Source organism: Somniosus microcephalus, chromosome 2, assembly GCF_052327205.1.
Source record: "Somniosus microcephalus isolate GS21.2 chromosome 2, FLI_Smic_1.0, whole genome shotgun sequence".
In the NCBI taxonomy this organism is placed as follows: domain Eukaryota; kingdom Metazoa; phylum Chordata; class Chondrichthyes; order Squaliformes; family Somniosidae; genus Somniosus; species Somniosus microcephalus.
Window position 1 is genome coordinate 273,662,918 of NC_140988.1, and position 26,223 is coordinate 273,689,140.

Here is a 26,223-nt window from a genome sequence, read left to right on the forward strand (position 1 = left end):
CAGGACACTGGGGATAACTCCACTGCTCTTCTTTGAAGTAGTGCCATGGGATCTTTTACCTGAGAGAGCAGACAGGGCGTTGGTTTAACATCTCATCTGAAGACGGCATCTCCAACAGTGCAGCATTCCCTGAGCACTGCACTGAAGTGTCAGCCTAGCTTTATGTGCTCAAGTCCCTGGAGTGAGACTTAAACCCACAACCTTCTGACTCGGAGGCGAGCGTGCTACCCACTGAGCCACAGCTGACACAACAAAGAGTTCATGCAAAGAGTGTTCACTTGGCTGAGGTACTGGATGGTTGCCAACACCTGCAGAACTGTACTCAGTAAGAGCCAGTGACTTGAGGAGAGAAGGAGAGAAAATGGGAAAAAAAGACAATTGTGGCCCTAAATATACAATGTTTGGCACCGATAATGCTGATGTGTATCAGGCACAGGTGACCCCCATTATTGGGCACTGAGGCCTACTGTACTTTCATTGCACGCAGCGGTGATTTTAAACATACGGCCAAAATGGGCACAATGTCAATGGTGCATCTGTTGTGCCTTTACTCGTGGGCAGTTCACCGAACCGGGGAGCTGAAACTCAGGTGGCACCATGAGCAATCTGAGCCAGAAGATGGCACTCTTGAAAGTTCCAACTGACCCAGCATCCACAGCCTTTTGAGGGAGAATTCCAGATTCCCACTATTCTTTGTGTGAAAAAGACTTTCCTGATTTCACTCCTGAATGGCCTAGCTCTAATTTTAAGATTATGTCCCTGTGTACCTGATTCCCCATCCTGAGGAAATAGTTTCTCTGTATCTACCCTATTGAATCCTTTTAATATTTTACACACCTCGATCATATCACCCCTCAATCTTCTATGCTCAAGGGAATACAAGCCAAGTTTATACAAGCTGTCTTCATAATTTAACCCTCTAAACCTCGGTATCATTCTGAAAGCCCCGGTATCATTCTTCCTCCTCCTCTATCATGCTCTGTGCTTTGCCAAGTACTACCTCCTGCAACTTATTAACTAATTCCCCAATTGGGTGTACTCTTTTTAGTTTGGGTGGTTAAAACAAATGAACTGTAAATCAATAAAACTTTAAATAAAACTAATTAAATTAAAATTTGGTTGGCCGGGGTGATGATGCACTCCAGTCCCTGCAGCACCCACCGGTCGCAGAAGGCCTCAAGCGTACCGGCTGACATCGCGTGCTCCATCTCCAGGGCCACCCGGGCGCGAACATGGCCGCGGAAGAGAGGCAGGCAATCGGGCCCAGCGACCCCCTCGACTGCCCGCTGCCTGGACCAATTGATGGCCTTTTTTGGCCAGGCCCAGGAGCAGTCCTATGAGGAGGTCCTCCGATCTGCCCGCTCCCCTCCGCACCGGGTGACCAAAGATCAGGAGCGTGGGACTGAAGTGCAGCCAAAAATCGAGGAGCAGCCCCTTCAAAGAGGGGCAGCAACCTCTCACACGCCGTGTAAACATGAAACACAGACTCCCCCAATTGGGTGTATCTGTGTAGGAGTGGGTAACACAGGTCATTGTGAGGTGTTCACTTGAGTGCTTTACGAGGCCAGCTCTCTGCACCATGTGGAGCATCTCTAGAGCAGTAATACCCACGATCACATATCACAAAATCACATTATTAGGATCCATTTTTAATTAAAGCTTGGGTAAATTTGTAGCATGTAAAAATGGAATAGATATATTTATAAGGTCAGAATCAGAGTGATTACCTAGTTTAACAAACAACCAAAAGAAGTAAGACTTTGTAATATACTTACTTTATTTTCATAATCATGCCCAACAAGCTGCATTCCTATTACGGTGAATATATAAATGACGATGATGACTATAAGTGTCAGATTTCCCATCTCTTTCAATGATTTGAATATGATGTTGATCAATGTGTTTAGCGTTTTCCAGTTCTTTGCTAGTTTGAAGACTCTAAGCTGTTTTTAAAAGAAAGCAACAAATTTAAAACACTCAAAATTTTGGGAGGTTTCACAGTTTAAAAAAAATTCATTCACAGGATGTGGATGTCACTGGCAAGGCCAGCATTTATTGCCCATCCCATTGCCCTTGAGACAGTAACAAGTCACCTTCTTGACAACTGAGTGGCTTGCTAGGCCATTTCAGAGGGCAATTAAGAGTTGACCACATTGCTGTGGGTCTGGAGTCACATATAGGTCAGATTGGGTAAGGACGGCAGATTTCCTTCTCTAAAGGACATTAGTGAACCAGTTGGGTTTTTACGACTATCCGGTAGTTTCATAGTCACCATTACTGATACTAGCTTTTTATTCCAGATTTATTTAATTAACTGAATTTAAATTCCCCAGCTGCCGTGGTGGGATTTTAACACATATCTCTGGATCATTAATCCAGGCTCTGGATTACTAGTACCAGTAATATAACCACTATGCTACTGTTCCCAATGTACCTGTTCCCACAGTGTGACAAGAATAAGAAATAACATTTGATAACGTTGTATTATTTTTTTGCTTCTTCTGATTCTGCTTAAATAAATATTCCAGGATGTGCATAGCTTTCAGTGAACAATGGGGTGAACTAAAAACTTGCCTAGGGCATGCACGTTACATTTCAATGCTAAACTTTCAAAATGCAATACAAGTGACATCCCCATTGAGTGGCTAACCATCTTGGGATGACTTCATAAAAATAATTTACATTTCTAAAGATTTTTCCATAATAAAAACAAGGGGGTCAACTTTAACTCAGACCAACCAGCGTAAATAGGACAGTCATGCCTTCAGGCACAGAAAACAAATCGGAGTACTACGACATACCCTGATGCAATTTTTAGGTACCAACAAGTGGAGCATGCAGCACGCGGCCTCATCCCTTGGTATCAGGCATTGAGCGGCCTAAATAGTCGTCCTTAAATGGGCTGTTGCAGGCAGGTAATTAAAAAAATTTTTTTAGTGGGGCCAGCTCAACAATCCATGTGGGTTATACTGAATAACCCTTAAACGGTCGCAGGGATCGCGCCCGTTCACTGTGATGCAGACAGGACGTCAAATTTGTGCTGCCTGCTGTTTTAAATGATTGCTGCGTGCAGCCAGCGCTCCAAGAGTTGTTCATTGGCTGCGTGCATCAGCAGGGAGCCTGATATCGTGAATGCCAATGCCTAGTGCTACTTAAAACCAGCCTGCTCCTCTTCAACGGGGGTGCATTGTGGCTGGAATAGGTGCTGGGAGTATTTTCAAAAGTGTGCTGTGGAAGATTCAACAATAGATGACCATGGTAGAGAATGTGCACCAAGGTTTTCAGACACTGCACTGGAGGTCTTAGTGGAAGAGCTGGAATGGAGGAAAGATGCCCCGTATCCTCAGGCAGGGGGGGGGAGGGGCTCCAGGCACATGCTCAGGAGGCAGTGGGAAGAGATAGCGGCAGAGGTCAATGCCAGGAGTATAGCTGCAAGAACCTGGACGTAATGCAGGGAGAAGTTTAATGATCTCTCACGAGTTGTCAAGGTCTGTGAGTTTATTTTCAAATGCCATATCCTACCAGCTGCAGCACGAGCCTCATCCACTGTTCAATTCAGTACACCCTCACACACTTAGCACTATTGCAAGGCTCACACCCACATCTCACAGTTTGCACACAATAGCAGCTATTCAATCATGACAGTCACACCACCCAAACATTTTGCATGGCACTCACTGACACACTTCTCTCTTTCTTGCAGGAGAAGGTGGGGCATAACAGCAAGTAGCAGCAAAGAACTGGAGGAGGACAAGTGCGCCTGCATGTTTTAACCCCCATGGAGGAGACAGTGCTGGCCATCATGGGGAGGGGCATCACTGAGGCCGTGGTCACTGGCAGGGCTGGAGGGTTCGATGATAAGTTATCTGGATACCTAATTCTCCTTTTCTCATTGCACAATCTCTTATTCAAAGCTTCAGATGGTGTAAGCATGCACTTCGTACTTTCTCCTCTCCTCTCACCACAACCCAGCCATTGTCCCTTTTTCATTTCAGACACCCAAGAACTCGAACCTTCCCAGCCAGTGAAGGAAAAGGAAGGAGACAGTACTTTAGAGGGTAGGATAGAGGAGGGTGCACGGGGTGAGACACCAGGCACAAGTGTGCAGGAGCCAGGGCTGGGGTAAAGGGTAGCGCAGGTGCCAGCTCGCCAGAGGGCAAGGTCGCACACTAGTTCTGCGGCAGAAGACTCAGATGATGACTTTGATGGGCCAGGCTACAGAAGAAGGCTGATGAGTATACACACCCAAATGCTTGGTGCACTGGGAACCCTGCGCTCAATGTCAAGCAGCATGGAGGAGTCCAGCACCAGCTTGGCACAAGGCTTTGCACAGAGCTTAGAGCCCATCCTTTCCAACATGGAACGGGTGGTCACTTCCATCAGCACACCTGTGGAACCAACAATGATGCAGCATCTGATACTTAACTTTTAGAAGGGATAGGCAAAATGGAAAAGGAGGGGTAGCCCTGATAATAAAGGATGGGATAAAGACAGTAGTGAGAAAGGATTTTAGCTCTGAAAATCAAAAAGTAGAATCAGTTTGGGTGGAGCTAAGAAATAGCAAGGGGCAGAAAACATTGGTGGGAGTTGTTTATAGGCCCCCAAACAGTAGTTGTAATTTAGGACAGAGTATAAATCAGGAACTGTACTGTATCGCCTGCTCTTTGTGGCGATGGGCTTACAGTCGGGGGTGAGGTTAGCAAACGGTGGGGGGGGGTGACTCTGAGTGTGGAGAGGTTGCACCTGGTGCGCGGCGGGCAATTTGGAAGCTGCTGGCTGCGGAATGTGAGTGGGGGGAGGGGTCCACCGTACGCCATCGTAACACTTTTAAGGTGGCACTGAAAATCTAACCCCAGTAGAACGGCAGCGCAGAGGTCGGGCAGGACCAGAAGTTTAAAATTATCGTACACAGTCCCGTCTACTACGAGTGTCACCACGCAGTAGCCGCCAATGTCCGCCGACTGGGACTCGGAGGCCATAGAAATCCGCTGGTGCGCAGGCAGGACTGGGAGAGAGCAACGCCGCACCGTGACGGGGTGGATGAAGCTCTCCGTGCTCCCAGAGTCAAAAAGGCAGATTGTTTCGTGACCATTTACCTTAATGTCCATTGTGGAACTGGCCAGCTGGTGCGGTCTCGCTTGGTCCAGTGTAACGGAGGCCAGCGTAGGGGTCGGTGTGTCGCTGCGGGTATCAGATGAGGCGGTGTTGGGGGCCTGCTGCGTCCCAGCTGTCGTCCAAGATGGCGGCGTCCATGATCCCCATGTGGCTGGAGGCGTCCAAAATGGCTGCTGTTCCGGGGGTTCGCACATGGCTGGGGAGGCCCAAGATGGCGGCCCGCACGGCCCACACGCGGCGCTGCTGGGGTTCGGGGTGGCTTTGGCCCTGCAGACGCTGGCGTAGTGTCCCTTCTTCCCGCAGCCCGAGCAGATCGCATTTTTCGCCGGGCAGCGCGCTCTGGGGTGTTTGGCCTGGCCACAGAAGTAGCATTTCTGGCCTTGGGGCACTGCTGTCTGGCCTTGGGACACTGCTGCGGTAGTTGGGCCGTTGCTGGGATGTGGCTGGGGTGGCACGGTGCTATGAGACGGTCCTACCGTGTCCCAGGCTGTCGTTCCCCGCGGCGTCCACGGTGCAGAGGAGTAGGCATCCATGCCCAGGTAGGCTGCGTCCAATGATAGTGCGAGTTCAGAGGCCTTGTTGAGGTCGAGGTCACTCTGCTCCAACAGTCGCTGTCGGGTGTAATTGGACTTGTGGCCCGCTACAAAAGCGTCCCGGATAAGTTCCCCTGTGTACACGGCGGCCTTTACATCCTTACAACCACAGGCCCGGTCAAGCACAGACAGTGCCTGAAGGTATTCCTCGGTCGATTCCCCAGGTTGTTGTTTACGACTCCCCAGAAGGTGCCTGGCGTACACTTCGTTCACTGGGCGCGTGTACTGGTCCTTGAGGAGCTTGATAGCATCCGCGTACGAGGTCGCGTCTTGGATGACCGAGTACACTCGGTGGTTCACTTTGGAGGTCAGGACATCCAGTTTGTCCTCGTCCGATTTGATTGCAGCGGAGGCGGTCAGGAATTTTTCGAAACACCTAAGCCAGTGAGTAAACTTGGTGGATGCGTCCGCTTCCCGATGGTCTAAGTCCAGGCATGCTGGTGTGAGGATCTTCTCCATTATAAAAATCTTGTTAATAAAATTGATGCGCTATCAATAACTCAAAAGACTGAGATTAAGCGAGTAATTAACAGGCTTTTATTAACAAGAGAATGAAGGTGTGCCTCGAGTGGTCGACCGGTCCAGAATACAAAGGGGCTGTGGAGCAGTCACCTTTATACCTGGATTCGTGGGAGGAGTCAGCCGAGGCATGTACACAGTGGAATACAAACAGTGGTTTACCACAACTGTAATGCCGGTAATGGCCACTCGGGCTATATAAGCCTGTATAGTGTCTTGTATCTGTTAGTTCACCTCCAGACTTTGTTCAGTAAACACCTGTGAAACCAACTCCTGCACTCCGTGTCTCCATTAACACACGGATACAACAGTGGCGACGAATTGGAAACGGACTTACCTGCAATTCAGCAGCACCTCAAGGAGATCGAAGAAAAACAAGAAAGAAAAAAAAAACAAAAAAAAAACTGTGGTTTCACCAGCTAGCCGAGCTGGTGGCAGGTACTGCAATAATCCTTCCTGGGCGGCGGGCTGGGGCTCCATCGGCTGGCTCTGCAGCGGGGCCGAGCAACGAAGGCGGAGGCAAACAGAGACAGAGCGGGGGAGCACTCCGGAGACGGCCGGCGCTGCAAAGCAGGTCGGCATTCGGACCAAGCAGAGGGAGGGAAAAGTCCCAGAGAGTCCGGCGGGAATGAGTCTCCACCGATTGAAAAAAAAACCTATGTAAATAAAAACCGCAGAGAACAGCGGGAAGCGCCATTTTTTTTGCAGGGAAGAAAGGAAAGCGCAGGAGGCGCCATTTTTTTTTCAGGATGCCTAAGGCTGGCAATATTAATGCTTTCGATAACGATATAGAGGATTGGACCACATATGTGGAAAGAGTGGAGGTATATTGCACAGCAAATGAAATAGAAGATGATAAAAAGGCATCAGTACTTCTAAATCTAATAGGCGCAAGGACATACGGGCTGTTACGAAACTTGATCACTCCAGCCAAACCAAAGGACAAGAATTTTAAGGAAATTGTTGATACCCTACAGGAGCACTTAAACCCAACACCGCTGCTGATAGTGGAACGATTCAAATTCTTCAAGAGGAATCAGCATAAGAATGAAAGGAACGCTGATTACCTCACCGAATTAAGGAAGCTGTCAAAGCACTGCCAATTCAGGGCAGGACTGGCAGATTCTCTTCGAGACAAATTTGTCTGCGGTCTCCTAAGTGAAGGAACACAGAAAAGGTTACTTTCTGAGAAAGATTTGACACTGGACAAGGCTTTCAGTATGGCTGTATCATACGAAGCAGCCGCAAGAGGAGCTGCAGAGATACAGCAAAAGCCACAGGACTTCGGCACCCATGAAATGACACAGGGTTTTGAGAGATGTTATCGCTGCGGCAGATCCACCCATGACCAGAGGGACTGCTGGTTCAAGGACAAAGCATGCAGGCAATGCAGAAAGATTGGACACATTGCACGTGTATGCCGATCTGGACAAAAAAAATCCACGGACAGGAAAAAAATCAATAAGGAAAAGTACAGAAAGGTACAAATGATGACGGACAGTAGCTCCGAAGACCAGAAGAGCGATAGTGACTCCGGAAACAAGAGACTAAGCTGTCTCAAATTACATAATGTAATTGCCAAAGAAGATTACCAGACCATTTGGGTTACCCTCACGATAGCGGGGTCCCCAGTTAAAATGGAGCTAGATACAGGATCAGCTCTGACCGTCATAAGTCGACGGGATTACGAGCGGCTATTTCCGCATATACCTTTGAAAGACACATCCATTATCTTGAAAACATATACGGGGCAGAAAGTATACCCAAAAGGGAAAATAAAGGTGCCTGTTGTATACAACGGCAAAGAAATACAGAAGTTGTATTTATACGTTCTGCAAGATGGTGGTCCACCGCTGTTGGGACGTGAATGGATCAGGAAGATACGTTTAGACTGGCACTCCATTCAGGCACTGACGGTGACCAGTAAGAAAAAAAATGATGATGACGTCATACCTGAACGATTAAAAGACATCTTGGCCAACGCCAAGGAAGTGTTTCAACAGGAACTAGGAACCTTGAAAGGCGTCACTGCCTCAATAAAAGTGGAAGATGCGGCAATTCCCAAGGTTTTTAAGGCAAGGCCGGTGCCATACACAATTCGTCCAGCAGTCGAGGCAGAGCTGGAGAATTTGGAAAAAGCAGGCGTATTATCCAAGATAGATTGGAGCGAGTGGGCAACACCCATCGTCCCGGTCATGAAGAAAACGTTGAATAATGAGAAATCTGAAGAACAGAGAAAAATTCGCATCTGTGGGGACTTCAAGGTGACTGTAAACCCGGTTCTTCACACGGTACAGTATCCGAAGATATTTTCGCCTCACTATCCGGAGGGAAATGTTTCACCAAAATTGACTTAGCACAGGCATATCTACAGATGAAGGTTGAAGAGGCCTCTAAAAAGTATCTCACGATAAATACACACAAAGGCCTGTACCAGTACAATCGACTGGTTTTCGGAGTAGCATCAGCTCCAGCTATCTGGCAAAGAGCTATGGAGCAAGTCCTCCAAGGGATTCCGGGGACTCAATGCTACCTAGACGACATCCTTGTAACAGGAGAAAATGACAACGAGCACCTTGCCAATTTGGAGCAGGTGCTCACTAGGCTGAGAGAACGGGGCCTACGAGCAAATCGCCCCAAGTGCGAATTTTTCCAGAAACAAATATCATATTGTGGCCACATAATTAACGTGGAAGGGTTGCATGAGTCACCTGAAAAAATTGAAGCGGTCATAAAAGCCCCAGCACCTGAAAATGTCTCACAATTAAGGTCGTTCCTGGGATTGATAAATTACTATCATAAATTTTTACCGAACTTGTCAAGTCTTCTGCACCCTCTTAACGAACTGCTACAAACGGGAGTAATTTGGAAATGGAGCGAAGACTGTAAACGTGCCTTCCATAAATGCAAAGGCTTGATCACGTCCAAGGAAGTTTTGGCTCATTACAACCCATCACTGCCAATCAGACTGGCGTGCAATGCATCCCCTTACGGCGTAGGAGCTGTATTATCACATAGATTCCCTGATGGCTCGGAGTGGCCGATAGCTTTTGCGTCACGCTCATTGAACTCAGCTGAGCGTAACTATGCCCAGATCGACAGGGAAGCACTCAGCCTGGTATGGGGAGTGAAGAAATTCAACCATTACCTACACGGACAAAAATTTACCTTGTTGACTGACCATCAACCCCTCGTCTCCATATTCAACCCTAAAAAGGGTGTTCCCATTATGACAGCGCAAAGGCTACAGAGGTGGTCCCTTTTCCTAGGGGCACACCAATATGACATAGAATACAAAGGATCAAAACAGCATGGGAATGCTGACGGTTTATCGCGCCTACCGTTGCCAACGGTAGAAGAGGCACCTACAGTGGACCAAGTGGAGATGTTCCACTCAACCACAGTGGAATGTCTACCAGTAACAAATTCTCCCATTGAATAGGAAACGAGAAATGACCCAACTCTCTCACGAGTCTACGATTTAACGGTGAAGGGATGGCCAGCACATGGTGAACCACTGTTGCCAGCATTCTCGCAAAGAAGAGAACAGCTGTCAGTGTGCCGAGGAACTTTGATGTGTGGATCCAGAGTGGTGATTCCACCCAAACTCCAGGATAAAGTGCTAAAGGAGCTTCACGAGGGGCATCTGGGTGGAGTGAAAATGAAGAACCTCGCCAGAGCGTTTGTGTGGTGGCCAGGTATCGATGGAGACATCGAAGAAATGACCAAGAGCTGCCTAGGATGCCAGAAGGTCCAAAACGCCCCACCACAAGCCCCTCTACATCCACGGGAGTGGCCCTCATCTCCATGGCAAAGGGTACACATCGACTTTGCTGGTCCATTTATGGACTCAATGTTCTTAATTGCGGTTGATGCACACTCCAAGTGGCCGGAGGTAATAAAGATGTCCGCCACCACCACGGAAAAAACCATCACAGTATTAAGGACCATATTTGCCAGGAATGGGCTGCCGGAACAGATCTGTTCTGATAATGGACCGCAATTTGTATCCGAAGAATTCAGGAAGTTCTTAAAAAACAATGGGGTTAAGCATTACACGTCCGCCCCATACCATCCCGCCACCAATGGATTGGCTGAAAGGTTTGTCCAGACCTTCAAGAAGGCCATAAAGGCCATGGGTAATGAAGACATAAAACTTCAGCATAAGGTAGATAACTTCTTGTTTGCATACAGGAATGCAATACATGTGGTTACAAACCAAACTCCCGCCATGATGTTCTTCAATAGAAGCCTAAGATGCCGGCTGGATTTGATCAAACCAAACATCAGAAGGGACGTGGAGAACCGGCAATTTCAAGGCATGAATGAAAGGCCAACTAGAACCTTCCAGATAGGTCAACAAGTTTTGGCCCGGGACGACCGTACCGAGAAATGGCAGCCTGGAACTATTTGCACACGACTAGGACCGCTGATGTATACCGTGGACATTGGAGAAAGCATAATAAGGCGCCATGCTGACCAGATCATAGAGTCATCCGAAAAGGGACAACCTACACCACAACTCTATACGCCTAATGATGAAGCAGAGATACCCATAGTATCTACCTCCGATCCGGTGATACTGGAACCAGATGAACCCGACACTGGCATTCAAGCCGAATCGACCTTGCCAAAAGAACCTACTACACCACCAGAAACTACTACACCACCGAGGCGTTATCCGGACCGAGTCAGGAAGCCTCCAGAGAGACTGACTTATCATTGATTAACTGCAGCAAATGTGTAGATTATTGTTCTTGTAATATGTTGATTAATGATTACTTAAAATGTTATGTACTGGTTGTCTAAAAGGGGAGGAATTGTGGTGTATGTGCCTTTAAGAGCCCCCTGTGTACTGTAATGCCGGTAATGGCCACTCGGGCTATATAAGCCTGTATAGTGTCTTGTATCTGTTAGTTCACCTCCAGACTTTGTTCAGTAAACACCTGTGAAACCAACTCCTGCATTCCGTGTCTCCATTAACACACGGATACAACACCCTCCAATCCATGGGTACTGTTCCAGAGTCTATCGAGTTCTGGAAGATGACCAGCAATGCATCTACTATTTCTAGGGCCACTTCCTTAAGTACCCTGGGATGTAGAGTATCAGGCCCTGGGGATTTATCGACCTTCAGTCCCATCAATTTTCCTAACACCATTTCCCTACAAATACTGATTTCTTTCAGTTCCACCCTTTCATCAGACCCTATGTTCCCCAGCATCTCTGGGAGGTTATTTGTGTCCTCCTTTGTGAAGACAGAACCAAAGTATGAATTTAGTTGGTCTGCCATTTCTTTGTTTCCCATTATAAATTCCCCTAATTCTGACTGCAAGGGACCTACGTTTGACTTCACCAATCTTTTTCTCTTCACATATCTATAAAAGCTTTTACAGTCAGTTTTTATGTTCCCTGCTAGCTTACTCTCATATTTTATTTTCCCTTTCTTAATTAATCCCTTTGTCCTCCTTTGTTGAATCCTAAACTGCTCCCAATCCTCAGGATTATTGCTTTTTCTGGACAATTTATATGTTGTCTCCTTGGATCTTATGCTATCCCTAATTTCCCTTGTTAGCCACGGTTGAGTCACCTTTTTTGTTTTATTTTTATGCCAAACTGGGATGAACAAATTCTGTAGCTCATCCATTCGGTCTTTGAATGTTTGCCATTGCCTATCCACCGTCAACCCTTTGAGTGCCATTCCCCAATCAATCCTAGCCAACTCGCTCCTCAGACCATCGTAGTTTCCTTTATTTAAATTGAGGACCCTAGTCTCTGAGTCAACTACTTCATTCTCCATCTTAATGAAGAATTCGATCATATTATGATTGCTCCGACCCAAGGGGCCTCGTACAACAAGATTGCTAATTACTCCTTTCTCGTTACATAATACCCAGTCTAAGATGGCCTGATCTCTGTTTGGTTCCTCGACATATTGGTCCAGGAAACCATCCCGTAAACACTCCAGGAATTCCTCCTCCACAGTATTGTTACTAATTTGGTTGGCCCAATTTATATGTAGATTAAAGTCACCCATGATGACTGCTGTGCCCTTATTGCACGCTTCTTTAATTTCCCTTTTAATGCCATCCCCAACCTCCGCCTTACTGTTGGGAGGTCTATATACCACTCCCACTAATGTTTTTTTTCCCTTAGTATTTCTCAATTCTACCCATACAGATTCCACATCATCAGAGCTAATATCCTTCATTACAATTGTATTAATCCCTTCTTTAACCAGTAATGCTACCCCACCTCCCTTTCCTTTTTGCCTATCTTTCCTGAATATCGAATACCCCTGGATGTTGCGTTCCCAGTCTTGGCCATCCTTGAGCCACGTTTCTGTAATCCCAACCAAATCATATTTGTTTACCTCTATTTGCGCAGCCAATTTGTCCACCTTATTACAAATGCTCCTCGCATTAAGACACAAAGCCTTCAGGCTTGTTTTTTTAATGCTCTTAGACCTATTAGAATTATTATTTACTGTGGCCACGTTTGATTTAAACCGTTGATTTCTCTGACAGCCACTTTTGTTTTTCTCCTTCCTATCTTTTGCTTTTATCCCTGTTTCCCTTTCCTCTGTCTCCCTGCTCAGGTTCCCAACCCCCTGCCATTTTAGTTAAACCCCCCGAACAGTGCTAGCAAACCTCCCCGCAAGGATATTTGTCCCGTTCTGGTTCAGGTGCAACCCGTCCGACTTGTACAAGTCCCACCTTCCCCAGAAGCAGGCCCAGTGATCCAGGAAACTAAAGCCCTCCCTCCTGCACCAACTCTTTAGCCACGCATTCATCTGCTCTATCCTCCTATTCCTATACTCACTAGCACGTGACACCGGGAGTAATCCAGAGATTACAACCTTTGACGTCCTGCTCTTTAATCTGCTACCTAGTTCCCTAAATTCTTGCTGCAGGACCTCATCCCTCTTCCTACCCATGTCATTGGTCCCAATGTGAACCACAACCTCTGACTGTTAACCCTCCCCCTTCAGAATGCCCTGCAGCCGTTCAGTGACAGAGAAATTAAACAAATAGTTTGGCTGGAATTTTGCCACCGCTCAGGGGGTTGATTTGGTGGCAGGAAAAATTGCAAAGATTGACAGTGGGTTGGAAACTCGCTGTCAAGCTGCCTCCAAAAATCTTTCTAGATGTCGGGTCCCCGATTTGCACATGGACCCGACAGCTAGCGGCGGGAAGAGGATTATAGGCACTTAACTGCTTGTTAACAGGCAGTTAAGAGGCTTTTTGCAATTTTGACAGGTCTATTGCAAAAGTGTGTGGCGTGCTGTGGGTCTACTGTAATGTTTCTGCATTGATGACAGTTGCAGAAGTGGTGTGAAGGATCCAATGGTACACTGGTAAGTTTCAGAGGTAAGAAAATGTTGGGAAAATCATTTTTAATGCATTTACACTTTTCTGTAGGTGACAAGTTTTGGATTGTGTGTGTAGTCCCACCTCACTGGCAGAACCTCCCTCACCAGTGACAGATTGCTTCTGTAACCTCACCTGCAGCTGTCATCTGTTCTAGCCTAAGGAGGAAGTCACTGGAGAGCCTGGGTGCAAGGGCCCACCTTTGTACAGTGATTGTCAATGTTTGCAGCACCTCAATGCTGTCAAACATTGAAAAATCAGCTGTCAAAAAAAATTGTGCGTGGCCCCTTTAAGAAAACCGGCAGATGACGTGTCATCAACTGACGTCATCTGACACCGGCTTCCTCCTAATTGGCTGGCAAGCCCATAGGGCAGGCTTAACAAGGCCAGTTGACACAAAATTGCGTCTGTGCGTCTGGTATCGTTGGGGGCAGGACTGGAACCCGGAGGGCAGCTGTCCCGCCACCAAGCTGCATCGATGGGAAAATTCTCGTGGCCACAGTGTCTGTCTTCACGGAAGAAGATGCAAAAAATTTCCTGGAAATAGCAGAGAACCAAGGGACTAGCGAGAATGAGGAACTGAAAGAAATTAGTATTAGTAAAAAAATCGTACTGGAGAAATTAATGTGACTGAAAGCCGATAAATCCCCTGGACCTGATGGCCTACATCCTAGGGTTTTGAAAGAGGTGGCTATAGAGATAGTGGATGCATTGGTTGTCATTTTCCAAAATTCCATAGATTCGAGAATGGTTCCCATGGATTGGAAGATAGCAAATGTAACCCCACTATTTAAGAAAGGAGGGAGAGAGAAAATGGGGAACTACAGACCAGTTAGCCTGACATCAGTAGTAGGGAAAGTGCTAGATTCTATTATTGAGGAAGTGGTAACAGGGCACTTAGAAAATAATAATAGGATTGGGCAAAGTCAACACAGATTTATGAAAGGGAAATCGTGTTTGACGAATTTGTTAAGAGTTTTTTTGAAGTTGTAACTCGATAAAGGGAAACCAGTGGATGTGGTGTATTTGGATTTTCAGAAGGCATCTGATAAGGTGCCACACAAGAGGTTATTAAACAAAATTAGGGCTCATGGGATTGGGGGTAATATACTGGCATGGATTGAGGATTGGTTAATGGACAGAAAACAGAGAGTAGGAATAATCGGGTCATTTTCGGGTTGGCAGGCTGTAACTAGTGGGGTACCGCAAGGATCAGTGCTTAGGCCTCAGCTATTCACAATCTACATCAATGATTTGGATGAGGGGACCAAATGTATTATATCCAAGTTTGCTGCAGATACAAAGCTGGGTGGGAATGCAATTTGTGAGGAGGATGCAAGGAGGCTTCAAGGGGATATAGACAGGCTAAGTGAGTGGGCAAGAACATGACAAATGGAATATAATGTGGAGAAATGTGAAGTTATCCACTTTGGTAGGAAAAATAGAAAAGCAGAGTATTTTTTAAATGGTGAGAGATTGGGAAATGTTGGTGATCAGAGGGACCTGGGTGTCCTTGTACATGAATCACTGAAAGTTAACATGCAGGTACAGCAAACAATTAGGAAAGCAAATGGTATGTTGGCCTTTACTACAAGAAGATTTGAGTATAAGAGTAAAGATGTCTTACTGCAATTATATAGGGTCCTGATGAGACCACACCTGGAGTACTGTGTAGAGTTTTGGTCTCCTTACCTAAGGAAGGATATACTTGCCATAGAGGGAGTGCAACAAAGGTTCACCAGACTGGTTCCTGGGATGGGGGTGATTGTCCTATGAGGAGAGATTGAGTAGACTAGGCCTATATTCTCTAGCGTTTAGAAGAATGAGAGGTGATCTCATTGAAACATACAAAATTCTTACAGGGCTTGACAGGGTAGATGCAGGGAGGATGGGGAGTCTAAAACCAGGGGTCACAGTCTCAGAATAAGGGGTCAGCCATTTAGGACTGAGATGAGGAGAAATTTCTTCACTCAGAGAGTGGTGAATCGTGGAATTCTCTACCCCAGAGGGCTGGGGAGGCTCAGTCATTGAGTATATTCAAGATAGACATCGATAGATTTTTGAATATTATGGGAATCATAGGATATGGGGATAGTGCAGAAAAGTGGAGATGAGGTAGAAGATCAGCCATGATCTTTATGAATGGCAGAGCAGGCTCAAAGGGCCAAATGGTCTATTCCTGCTCCTATTTCTTATTTTCTTATCTGATGACTGATGTCTCAGCTTCCATTGCAGCACGAGGAGCTTCCACCAAAAGTCTGAGTGCCATGCAGGCTCAGACTGCTGTCATCATGACTCTGGATACCAGTGTTCAAAGGGGCTTGCAGGGCATTACAGTACTCCAGCAATCTGTTCTCCAATGAGTTACTAGGACTGCTGAGGTGCCGCTCCGGGAGAATGGCAGTGGCTCCATGGAATACGAACCTGCTTGTCCTTTCTCAGGATGACAACATTTGTGCTCTCACCCCTGCCACTCCGCCAGTGCCCTTGCTGCTGCCCGTCAGCCATCCAGCCCAGATTGCTGCAGCTCAGGCTTCAGACTGCACCATCTCGGCCTGAGCTACAGCAATCTGGGCTGGATGGCAGGGGTGAGAGCACAAATGTTGTCATCCTGAGAAAGGACAAGCAGGTTCGTATTCCATGGAGCCACTGCCATTCTCCCGGAGCGGCACCTCTCTGCATATGGCCTCCTGCTGACACCCCTTCTCCCCATCCTCCTCCTCCCTCTTCTAGCAGCTTGTCCTGCTCTACATGGCTTCTCTTCATTCTCCCAGTCATGCTCAATTCCAAGAGGAAGGCCTACTAGGCCACTCATGTGTGCAAGCTTTAGACAAGTATGGAAAAGTTCCCAAAATGCGTAGAATTGCACCAACAGCCAGAAGAAATAATCCACCTACTAATCGGTAAATAGTTCATGATCCCTTTAAATAGCGCTGGTGGGGGGGTCATTCATGCTGTTTCACATCGTGTTCAGCTGTATGAAGTTAAGAGAGGGCATAGGCTGGAGCGTGAAGCTCGAAACTAGCAGCACACTGATTGACATCATTATTTGCCTGCTCTGCATGGTTCCAGCGGTCATTAGCTCTGCGCCACAAACCCCTTTACAAATATGCTGTCCGGCGCACTTCACATCAGAAGTGTGCATGTGCATAGCGGACGCCATTTTCAAACTTTAGGAGGCCTCGTAGCGCTCAAAAAACAGACACTCCAAAACCCAATTTCTCTCGCCATCTGTATTGACTGATTTTTTTTTAATGGGACATTATTGGTGATGCATTCCCTTTAATTGAACAACACAATGTTTGTTATGTTTTGTGCTATGTATCCATTTAATGATACATGAAAAACCTGGTCATTTTAGTAATTATTTATTCACTACAAGATATCTTTCACTTCTTCCAATATCCACTACAGATGAATTATTGTGTGAACTTGTCTACAAATGTTTTGAATTATTTATACAGCTTTGTTTTGCTGGAGTAGAAGAGAAAGTAGTAAAGCCCTGATGTGCAAAACACTTTCCTTTGTTTAAACATATTGGTGATGTGCATTTCAGTCCACATGATTGATATGATGAATTCTTGACTATACTGTATTTCCCGTTCCACAAATGTTTAATTTTGCAAGATGTTTGACAAAAGAGAGTGCAAACAGTATTTTGCTAACCTCCAGGGTTATTTCTGTCAAACATAGTCTAGTGCTTCTTGAGCAACTTTCAAAATAATGTTTTCCTCATGGTATAACTTAAGAGGGTTACAAAAATCTGTAGGCATGGTGACAACTTGAAAGTTTGGCACTTGGGTAGATTTTCACTGCGGGTGTTTTCAGGTGGGTGGTCCCAATGCCGTCAGTCTGAGGCCTGAACCATCTTGATAGTCGGGCCTCATTTCCGTTTCATTGGTGGTCGGCTCATGCGTTTCCAGTGGTGATTGAAAGCCAGTTGGAGAGCAGGATATATGGCAAGCACAGCTCCCATTTAAAGAGTGAATACATCTCTTACATCATTCAACTCTATGCTGCTACTGGGTGGTTTTTGAAGAGCAGGACCTCGATTCTCTGACACAGCAATGGAGATGTTTGTAGAACAGGTGAAGGCATCCAGGCAGGTCCTATTTGTCTCGCATGGCAGCACTTTGTCTAAACAGACATTGTAGCAAGCCTGGATGGAGGTAGTAGACACTGTCAATACCCGCAGCATCACCCCCAGGACAAAGGTTGCCTGCTGCACGCACTTCAAAGACCTGACCCAGAGAGCAAGGGTGAGAATGATGTCTTCATATCTCAACTTGGCCACTGTAGTTCTACCACCACAACGCACCCCCACCCCACCCCACCCCCACCACAGCACTCTAAACACTTCTCCACATACTTTTCTACCAATCACAGGGGGACACCGTACCAACTCTGCTTTTCATTCCAATCACATACACTCACCTCTTGCTACTGCCCTCACAACAGGCACGACAGCATTCTGCTTTTACCTGGTAGCAACTCCTATGCTGACTGCTTTCACATTTCACACTGGAGCCACTTTCCATTACATGACCGCCTCCCACTCACAAACTTGCTGCTTCTCCCTTGCAGCATGCACAATATATGAAGGTGCCTCCCACATCTGCATAACCCTTTACAATAGCAACACACTAACTCACTCCCTCTCTTTCTGCAGGAGAAACTGTCTCACACCAATGGGGAGAGCACTAGAACTGGGGAGAGGACTCCAGCACCCAGTAGTCCTAGTAAAACTGACGTCAATGTGGATCAGCGGGAAAACTCTCCAGTGGCTGGAGTTATGCTTTGCACAAAGGAAAATGGTTGTGGTTGTTGGAGGCCTATCATCTCAGCCTAAGGACATCGTTACAGGAGATCTTCAAGAATGCATCCTAGGCCCAACTATCTTTAGCTGCTTCATCAATGACCTTCCCTTCATCATAAGGTCAGAAGTGGGGCTGTTCACAGATGATTGCACAGTGTTCAGCTCTATTGGCAATTCCTCAGATAATGAAGTAGTCCATGCCCGCATGCAACAAGACCTGAACAACATCCAGGCTTAGGCTGATAAGTGGCAAGTAACATTTGCACCACACAAGTGCCAGGTAATGACCATCCCCAATAAGATAGAGCCTAACTACTTATCCCTGACATTCAATCGTATTAGAATCTCTCAGTCCCCCCACCATCAACATCTTGGGGGGGTCACCATTGACAAGAAACTCAACAGGACCAGCCGCATAAATGCCGTAGCTACCAGAGCAGGTCAGAGGCTAGATTTTCTGTGGTGAGTGGCTCACCTCTTGACTCCCAAAAGCCTCTCTACCACCTACAAAGCAGGAGTGTGATGGAATACCCTTCAGTTGGCTGGATGAGTCCAACTGTAACAATACTCAAGAAGCTCAACAACCATCCAAGACAAAGCAATCCACTTGATCGGCACTTCATCCACCACCTTAAACATCCCGCCACCACTGGCCTACTATGGCTGAAGTGCGACCTATCTATAGGATACGCTGCAGCTACTTGTCAAGGCTTCTCTGACAGCACCTCCCAAACTCGCAACCTTCACCACCTAGAAGGACAAGGGCAGCAAATGTATGGAAACACCATCACCTCCAAGTTCCCCTCCAAGTCACACATAATCCTGACTTGGACATATAGCACCTTTCCTTCATTGTCACTGGGGTCAAAATCCTGGAACTCCCGCCCCAACAGTATTGTGAAAGCACCTTCACCACACCGACTGTAACGGTTCAAAAAGAAAGCCCACCACTACGTTCTCAAGGGTAACTAGGAATGGATAGTAAATGCTGGCTTTGCCAGTAATGCCCATATTCAAGAATGAAATTAAAAATATCCATCAAGGCTCTCATCCAGAAGGAGCCTTGGTGACGGTGAGGCTGGAGGCCATGCTCAGTAGGGTGTCTGCCTATTATTGTACTTTTCTCTCTCCTCAAAAAATCACACAGGCAGCATGATAATCTAGCCATGTCTAGCTTTTCTGTGTCATGCTAACCCTTGTCTGTCTTCCCTTTCACTATCTGAAGGCCTAGACCCTGCAGACTCCTCCCAAAGAAGCATGGGAAACTCACTCCATCACTCCCAAGCATTAGCCCAAAAATCACCACTCCAAAAGTGATAGAAAGTGAGTTAGAGGGGTCTGAATCACAGAGCACGTGAGTAGGAGAGGGGCGAGTGGAAAGGAAACCCAGGAGATGGCTTGTCGGAGGGCAAGCTCAGCTCATAACTGTGCTAAGGGGAATAGAGATGCTGACATCAGGAACCCAGCCTACAAAAGAAAACTGCTGCATTATTTCTGAGAATGGAGGAGTCTGCTTCCATCTTGTGTGGTGTTCTGTCGCAGAGCATCAGCACTCTGCAGTCTACTTTGCATGTGTTCAACTCTGTGGACACTACAGCAGGGCCCACACAACAGGAATCTGTGTCACCAGCTCTGGCAGCTTTGATGGATGCTCAAACTGGTGTCACTCAGGCTCTGGGCCTCTCCTACACTTTCAAAATTCTTGGGGAATGCACTTTTTGGGGCTTCACTCACCTCACAGACCTGGTACAGTCTGCTCTCCTTCATATCAGTGGGAATGATGAGCCACAACCCCATGGGCGTGGCAATGGTGTAATGGATTGGCACATGTTGCTCTTCCCTCAGGATGAGCACAACACTATGGGGGCGATTTTCCTGCAGGTGTGGGGAATTGTCGGGTTCCCCGAATGTCAGGGATCCCACACGAATCTAAATGGGTCTGCCAGATTGATGCAATTTTCCCTCAATTGGCCAATTCATTTCCAGCGTGTGGGAACCCTTGCTAATTGACTATTTCCAGTCAGAAAGTCGCACAGTATGATGTCATAATTCGTGGTGCTTTTAAGGTCCACAGCAAGCATTGCTTCCTCTGCAGGCTTCCAAACGAACCATACAGGATAGCAGAGGAGCCTGCAGCAGTTGTGGCCAGTGCCAGACCCCGAGCTGCCTCCAAATTCGACGAGGCTTCACTGCAGGCATTATTGGATGGGGTTAGGGCCCACAGGGAGGTCCTCTTCCCTAGGTCAGGGAGGAAGAGGCCTCCCACTGAGACCAAGGCTGCATGGATGCAGGTGTCAGCAGATGTCAACTCGCTGGGAGTCACCAGAAGAACCTGGATACAGTGTCGGAAACAATTCCATGACCTTCACCGTACAGGAAAAGTAAGTGTGAAGTTTCCATCACCCTCAAACTGATCCCCATTGACTTTCCCCACCAGCACTCAGCTTTAGCACTCTCTTCCTCCACATCACACTTCACAGTCATATCCATGCACCCTTACCCATTCCCTTTCTCCCTATGCTCACATTCACATAACTATTCCACCATGCAGCACTCACACTCCCTCTCATTCTGATGCTTTGAACACAACTGACAACACACAGGGAGGGCCCTTGGTCTTGCAGCCTCACACCATCTTTGTCTCCCTCTAAGTATCTATGCTATGCAATCTCTACACTCACTCCTTCATTCTCACTCAAACTCCACTTGTCTCCCTCATTGCAGGAAAAGAGAGCTCACAACAACAGAGAGCGAGCCAGGACTGGAGGAGGCCCACCCTCAATAGCCCACCTGACCCCCTGGGAGGAAGGAGTGCTGGAAATTGTCGGGGCTGATGTGGCTGCGGAAGATGGGGAAGGAGAGACAGGGGCAGTCCCGCAAGCTGGTGACAGAATAGTTTTCCATCTCTCTCATTGACATAGCATGAGTCGCTGTTAAGATTCTGAAGCTACATCATTTGGACTTATGAACATCTGCAAAATCCAATGTGCATGTAGCCTTGGCATCAAATCTCTAACTCTTTCCTTTACTCCCCCACAGGACCATCCAGAGCCCCCGTCCCCACTGTGGAGGAGGAAGAGGCTGAGCAGCCAGACTCCTCAGAGGAAGCTCCTGTTGTGTATGTACCTTTAAGGGAATAACTGGTCTCAGACTGCAGTAGCGGCAATGACCACCCCTGTATAAAAGGCCCTAGCAGGCTTCTGTAGTTTGTTTCCAGGTTGTCTCCATCCAGTAAAGACTTGTTATAATCAACTCCTGCAGTCCGTGTCTCAATTATACATGGACATAATACTGGCGACGAGTAAGAAACAAATTTACCTGCAACTCGGCAGCACCTCAGACGACGTTATTGAAGGTCGAAGCCAGAAGAAAGAAAAAAAAAAATAATCCAAAGAAACTCGAGAAACGGGTGTCGACCGTGGGCAACCGCCCTCCAAATCATCGAATTGAAAAGTGCAGGAGAGACTGTCGAGAGCCAGGCTTGGTCTCCAGTCTGTGGTTTCCCAGCTAATCGGGCTGGTGGCAGGTAGTGCATTGATCCTTCCTGGGCTGCGGCGGGCTAGAGCTCGATCGGGTGGCTCTGCAACGGGGCCGGGCAGCGAGTCGGGAAGCAAAGAGAGAGAGAGAGGGTGGAGCACACAGGGCGGGGCTGGTGCTTCGCAGCCGGGCAGCGTTCAGACCTAAGAAGAGGGAGGGAAGTGTCCCAGAGGGTCTGCTCCACGACGGGAACGGTTCTTCAATTAACGGAGCAAATATTGAAGCGCGATAGAAAAATAAAAATACCGCGGAGAGCAGCGGCAGCGGCGGGAAAGCGCGGGAGGCGCCACCTTAACTCGGCGGGGAAGAAGGAAAAGCGCGGGAGGCGCCATTTTGATCCATCGGGGACGAAGGCAAAGCGCGGGAGGCGCCATCTTAGATTTTCAAGATGCCAAAGACTGGCGATATCACTGCCTTCGATAATGCAATAGAAGACTGGACCACGTATGTGGAAAGAGTCGAGGTATATTGCGAGGCAAACGAAATAGCCGATGAGAAAAAGGCATCGGTATTGCTAAATTTAATGGGCGCAAGAACATACGGCCTATTGCGGGACCTGATTACTCCAGCCAAACTGAAGGCGAAGAGTTTTAACGAAATTGTTGCTATCCTACAGGAACACCTAAATCCTACACCGCTGCTGATAGCAGAAAGATTTAAATTCCACAGGAGAAATCAGCATAAAAATGAGAGCAATGCTGATTACCTTACGGAACTACGCAAGCTATCAAAGCACTGCCAGTTCGGAGCAGGACTGGCAGATACCTTACGGGACAAATTTTTCTGTGGACTCCTGAGTGAAGGAACCCAGAAGAGGTTACTCTCAGAGAAAGAGCTGATGCTAGATAAGGCTTTCAGCATGGCAGTATCGTACGAAGCAGCAGCAAGGGGAGCTGCGGAAATACAACAAAAGCCACAGGAATACGGCACCCATGAAATGACACGGGGATTTGCAAAATGTTATCGCTGCGGCAGAACAAACCATGACCAGAAGGACTGCTGGTCCAAGGACAAAATATGCAGGCAATGCGGAAAGATGGGACACATTGCACGAGTTTGCAGGTCTGGGAAGAAGACCAACGACAACAAAAAGGCTACTAAGGAACCGTACAGGAAAGTACAAAAGATGACGGACAGTAGTTCCGAAGACCAGATGAGCGATAGTGAATTCGGGAACAGGAGACTAAGCTGTCTCAAACTTCACAACGTAATCGCAAAAGAGGATCACCGAACCATTTGGGTCACCCTCACGATAGCAGGGTCCCAAGTCAAAATGGAATTGGATACAGGATCAGCTCTAACCGTCATGAATCGACGAGACTACAAGCGGCTATTCTCACACATACCCCTGAGGGAAACATCCATTGTCTTGAGGACGTATACGGGGCAAATAGTATACCCCAGAGGAAAAATAAGGGTGCCTGTCGAATACAACGGCAAGAAAATACGGAAATTGTATCTCTACATTCTGCAAGATGGTGACCACCGTTATTCGGACGTGAATGGATCAGAAAGATAAGTTTAGACTGGCACTCCATTCAGGCACTGACGGTGGCTGGTAAAAAGGATGACGACGTCACTCCTGGATGATTGTCAACAATCTTAGCTGATGCCAAAGAGGTATTTCAACAAGAACTGGGCACTCTTAAAGGCGTAACCGCCTCGATAAAAATAGAGGAGAATGCAATTCCCAAGTTTTTCAAAGCAAGACCGGTACCATATGCAATTCGCCCAGCCGTCGAGGCAGAGCTGGAGAATCTGGAGAAGGCAGGCGTGTTATCTAAGGTAGACTGGAGCGAGTGGGCGACACCCATCATTCCTGTCATGAAGAAAACGTTAAACAATAAGTCTGAGGAGCCAAGGAAGGTTCGCATCTGTGGGGACTTCAAGGTGACGGTGAACCCAGTCCTTCACACAGTACAATATCCTCTTCCAAGGATAGAAGATATCTTCGCCTCACTATCTGGAGGGAAGCGTTTCACAAAAATTGACCTAGCACAAGCATATTTGCAGATGGAGGTTGAAGAATCCTCTAGGAAGTATCTCACGATAAACACTCACAAAGGTCTTTACCAGTATAATCGACTGGTATTCGGAGTAGCATCAGCTCCGGCGATATGGCAAAGAGCAATGGAACAAGTCCTGCAAGGGATTCCGGGACTCAGTGTTACTTGGACGACATCCTAGTGACAGGTGAAGATGACAGTGAACACCTTGCCAACCTAGAGCAGGTGCTCACTGGACTACGTGAACATGGGCTACGAGCCAATCGCCCTAAGTGCGAGTTTTTTAAGAAACAGATATCGTATTGTGGCCACGTGATTGATGAAGAGGGGTTGCATAAGTCCCCTGACAAAATTGAAGCGGTAGTTAAGGCTCCAGTGCCTGAAAATGTGTCGCAACTGAGGTAATTCCTCGGATTGGTGAATTACTACCATAAGTTTTTGCCGAATTTGTCCACAATTCTGCATCCACTGAACGCCCTACTACGAACGGGAGTAGCATGGAAATGGAGCGATGAATGTAAACGGGCCTTTCAGAAGAGTAAGGACCTAATCACTTCAAGAGAAGTATTGGCTCACTACAACCCCTCACTACCGATAAGACTGGCGTGTGATGCGTCTCCCTACGATGTTGGGGCGGTACTGTCATATAAATTCCTTGATGGTTCAGAGAGGCCGATAGCTTTTGCGTCACGCTCGTTAACTTCAGCCGAGCGTAACTACGCCCAGATTGACAGAGAGGCCCTCAGCCTGGTGTGGGGGGTGAAGAAGTTCAATCACTACCTGCACGGTCAGAAATTTACTCTACTAACTGATCATCAACCTCTCGTCTCCATTTTCAACCCTCAGAAGGGCGTACCGATAATGACGGCACAACGGCTACAGAGGTGATCCCTTTTCCTAGGGGCACACCAATATGACACCGAGTACAAAGGAACTAAACAGCATGGGAATGCTGATGGATTGTCGCGCCTACCGTTGCCGACGGTGGAAGAAGAACTGGCAGTGGATCCAGTGGAGTTATTCCACTCGACTATAGTCGAATGTCTCCCTGTGACGAATGCAAACATAGAAAAGGAAACACGAAATGACCCGACACTCTCCTGGGTCTATGATTTAACGGTGAAGGGATGGCCAGCACATGGCGAACCACTGCTGCCAGCATTCTCGCCGAGAAGAGAACAGCTGTCAGTGTGCAGAGGAACCTTGATGTGTGGATCCAGAGTAGTAATTCCACCCAAATTGAAGGATAGAGTGCTCAATGAGCTTCATGAGGGTCATCTGGGAGGGGTAAAAATGAAGAACTTAGCCAGAGCGTTTGTGTGGTGGCCGGGAATCGATAGAGAAATCGAAGAGATGACCAAGAGCTGTACAGGATGCCAGAAGGTCCAAAACGCCCCACCACAAGCCCCTCTACATCCATGGGAGTGGCCCTCATTTCCATGGCAAAGGGTGCACATTGATTTTGCTGGTCCCTTTATGGACTCGATGTTTTTAATTGCGGTGGATGCACATTCAAAGTGGCCAGAGGTAATAAAAATGTCCTCAACCACCACAGAAAAAACTATCACAGTCTTACGAACCATATTCTCCAGGAATGGGCTGCCTGAACAGATTTGCCCTGACAATGGACCACAGTTTGTGTCTGAAGAGTTCCGGAGGTTCTTAAAGAACAATGGTGTTAAGCATTACACACCCGCCCCATATCATCCAGCCACTAATGGATTGGCCGAGAGGTTTGTTCAAACATTCAAGAAGGCTATCAAGGCAATGTGTAATGAAGATATACCCCTACAACGCAAGGTGGATAACTTCTTGTTTGCCTACCGGAATGCGACACATGCGGTTATCAACCAAACTCCAGCCATGATGTTCTTCAATCGAAGTCTACGATGCCGCTTGGATTTGGGTTAAGCCAAACGTCAGAAGAGATGTGGAGAACAGGCAGTTTCAGAATATGAATGAAAGGCCGACCAGGAGTTTTAAGATAGGTCAACCAGTTTTGGCCCGGGACTACCGCACAGAGAAATGGCAGCCAGGAACGATCTGTACACGGCAAGGACCTCTAATGTATACCGTGGACGTTGGAGAGAGCATTTTAAGATGCCATGCTGACCAGATTCTAGAGTCACTGGAAAACGTCAACTCCACACCACGATCTGATACACCTGGCGATGAAACCGAAGTACCAATTGCATCTACCGCAGAATCGGTGATATTGGAAGCAGACGAACCAAACAACGACATTGATCCTGACGCAACCTTGCCAG

General features: G+C 47.2%; 1 protein-coding gene across 1 annotated transcript in view; it reads right to left on the minus strand.

The window, feature by feature from the left end:
* LOC147123409 (sodium channel protein type 9 subunit alpha-like) overlaps positions 1-26,223 on the minus strand; it is a gene marked incomplete at its 5' end in the record, with an annotated part of 190,436 nt that overhangs the window by 143,808 nt on the left and 20,405 nt on the right. The window contains 1 exon segment of the mRNA XM_085965975.1: positions 1,760-1,943. Coding sequence (XP_085822101.1) covers positions 1,760-1,943 — 184 coding nt within the window.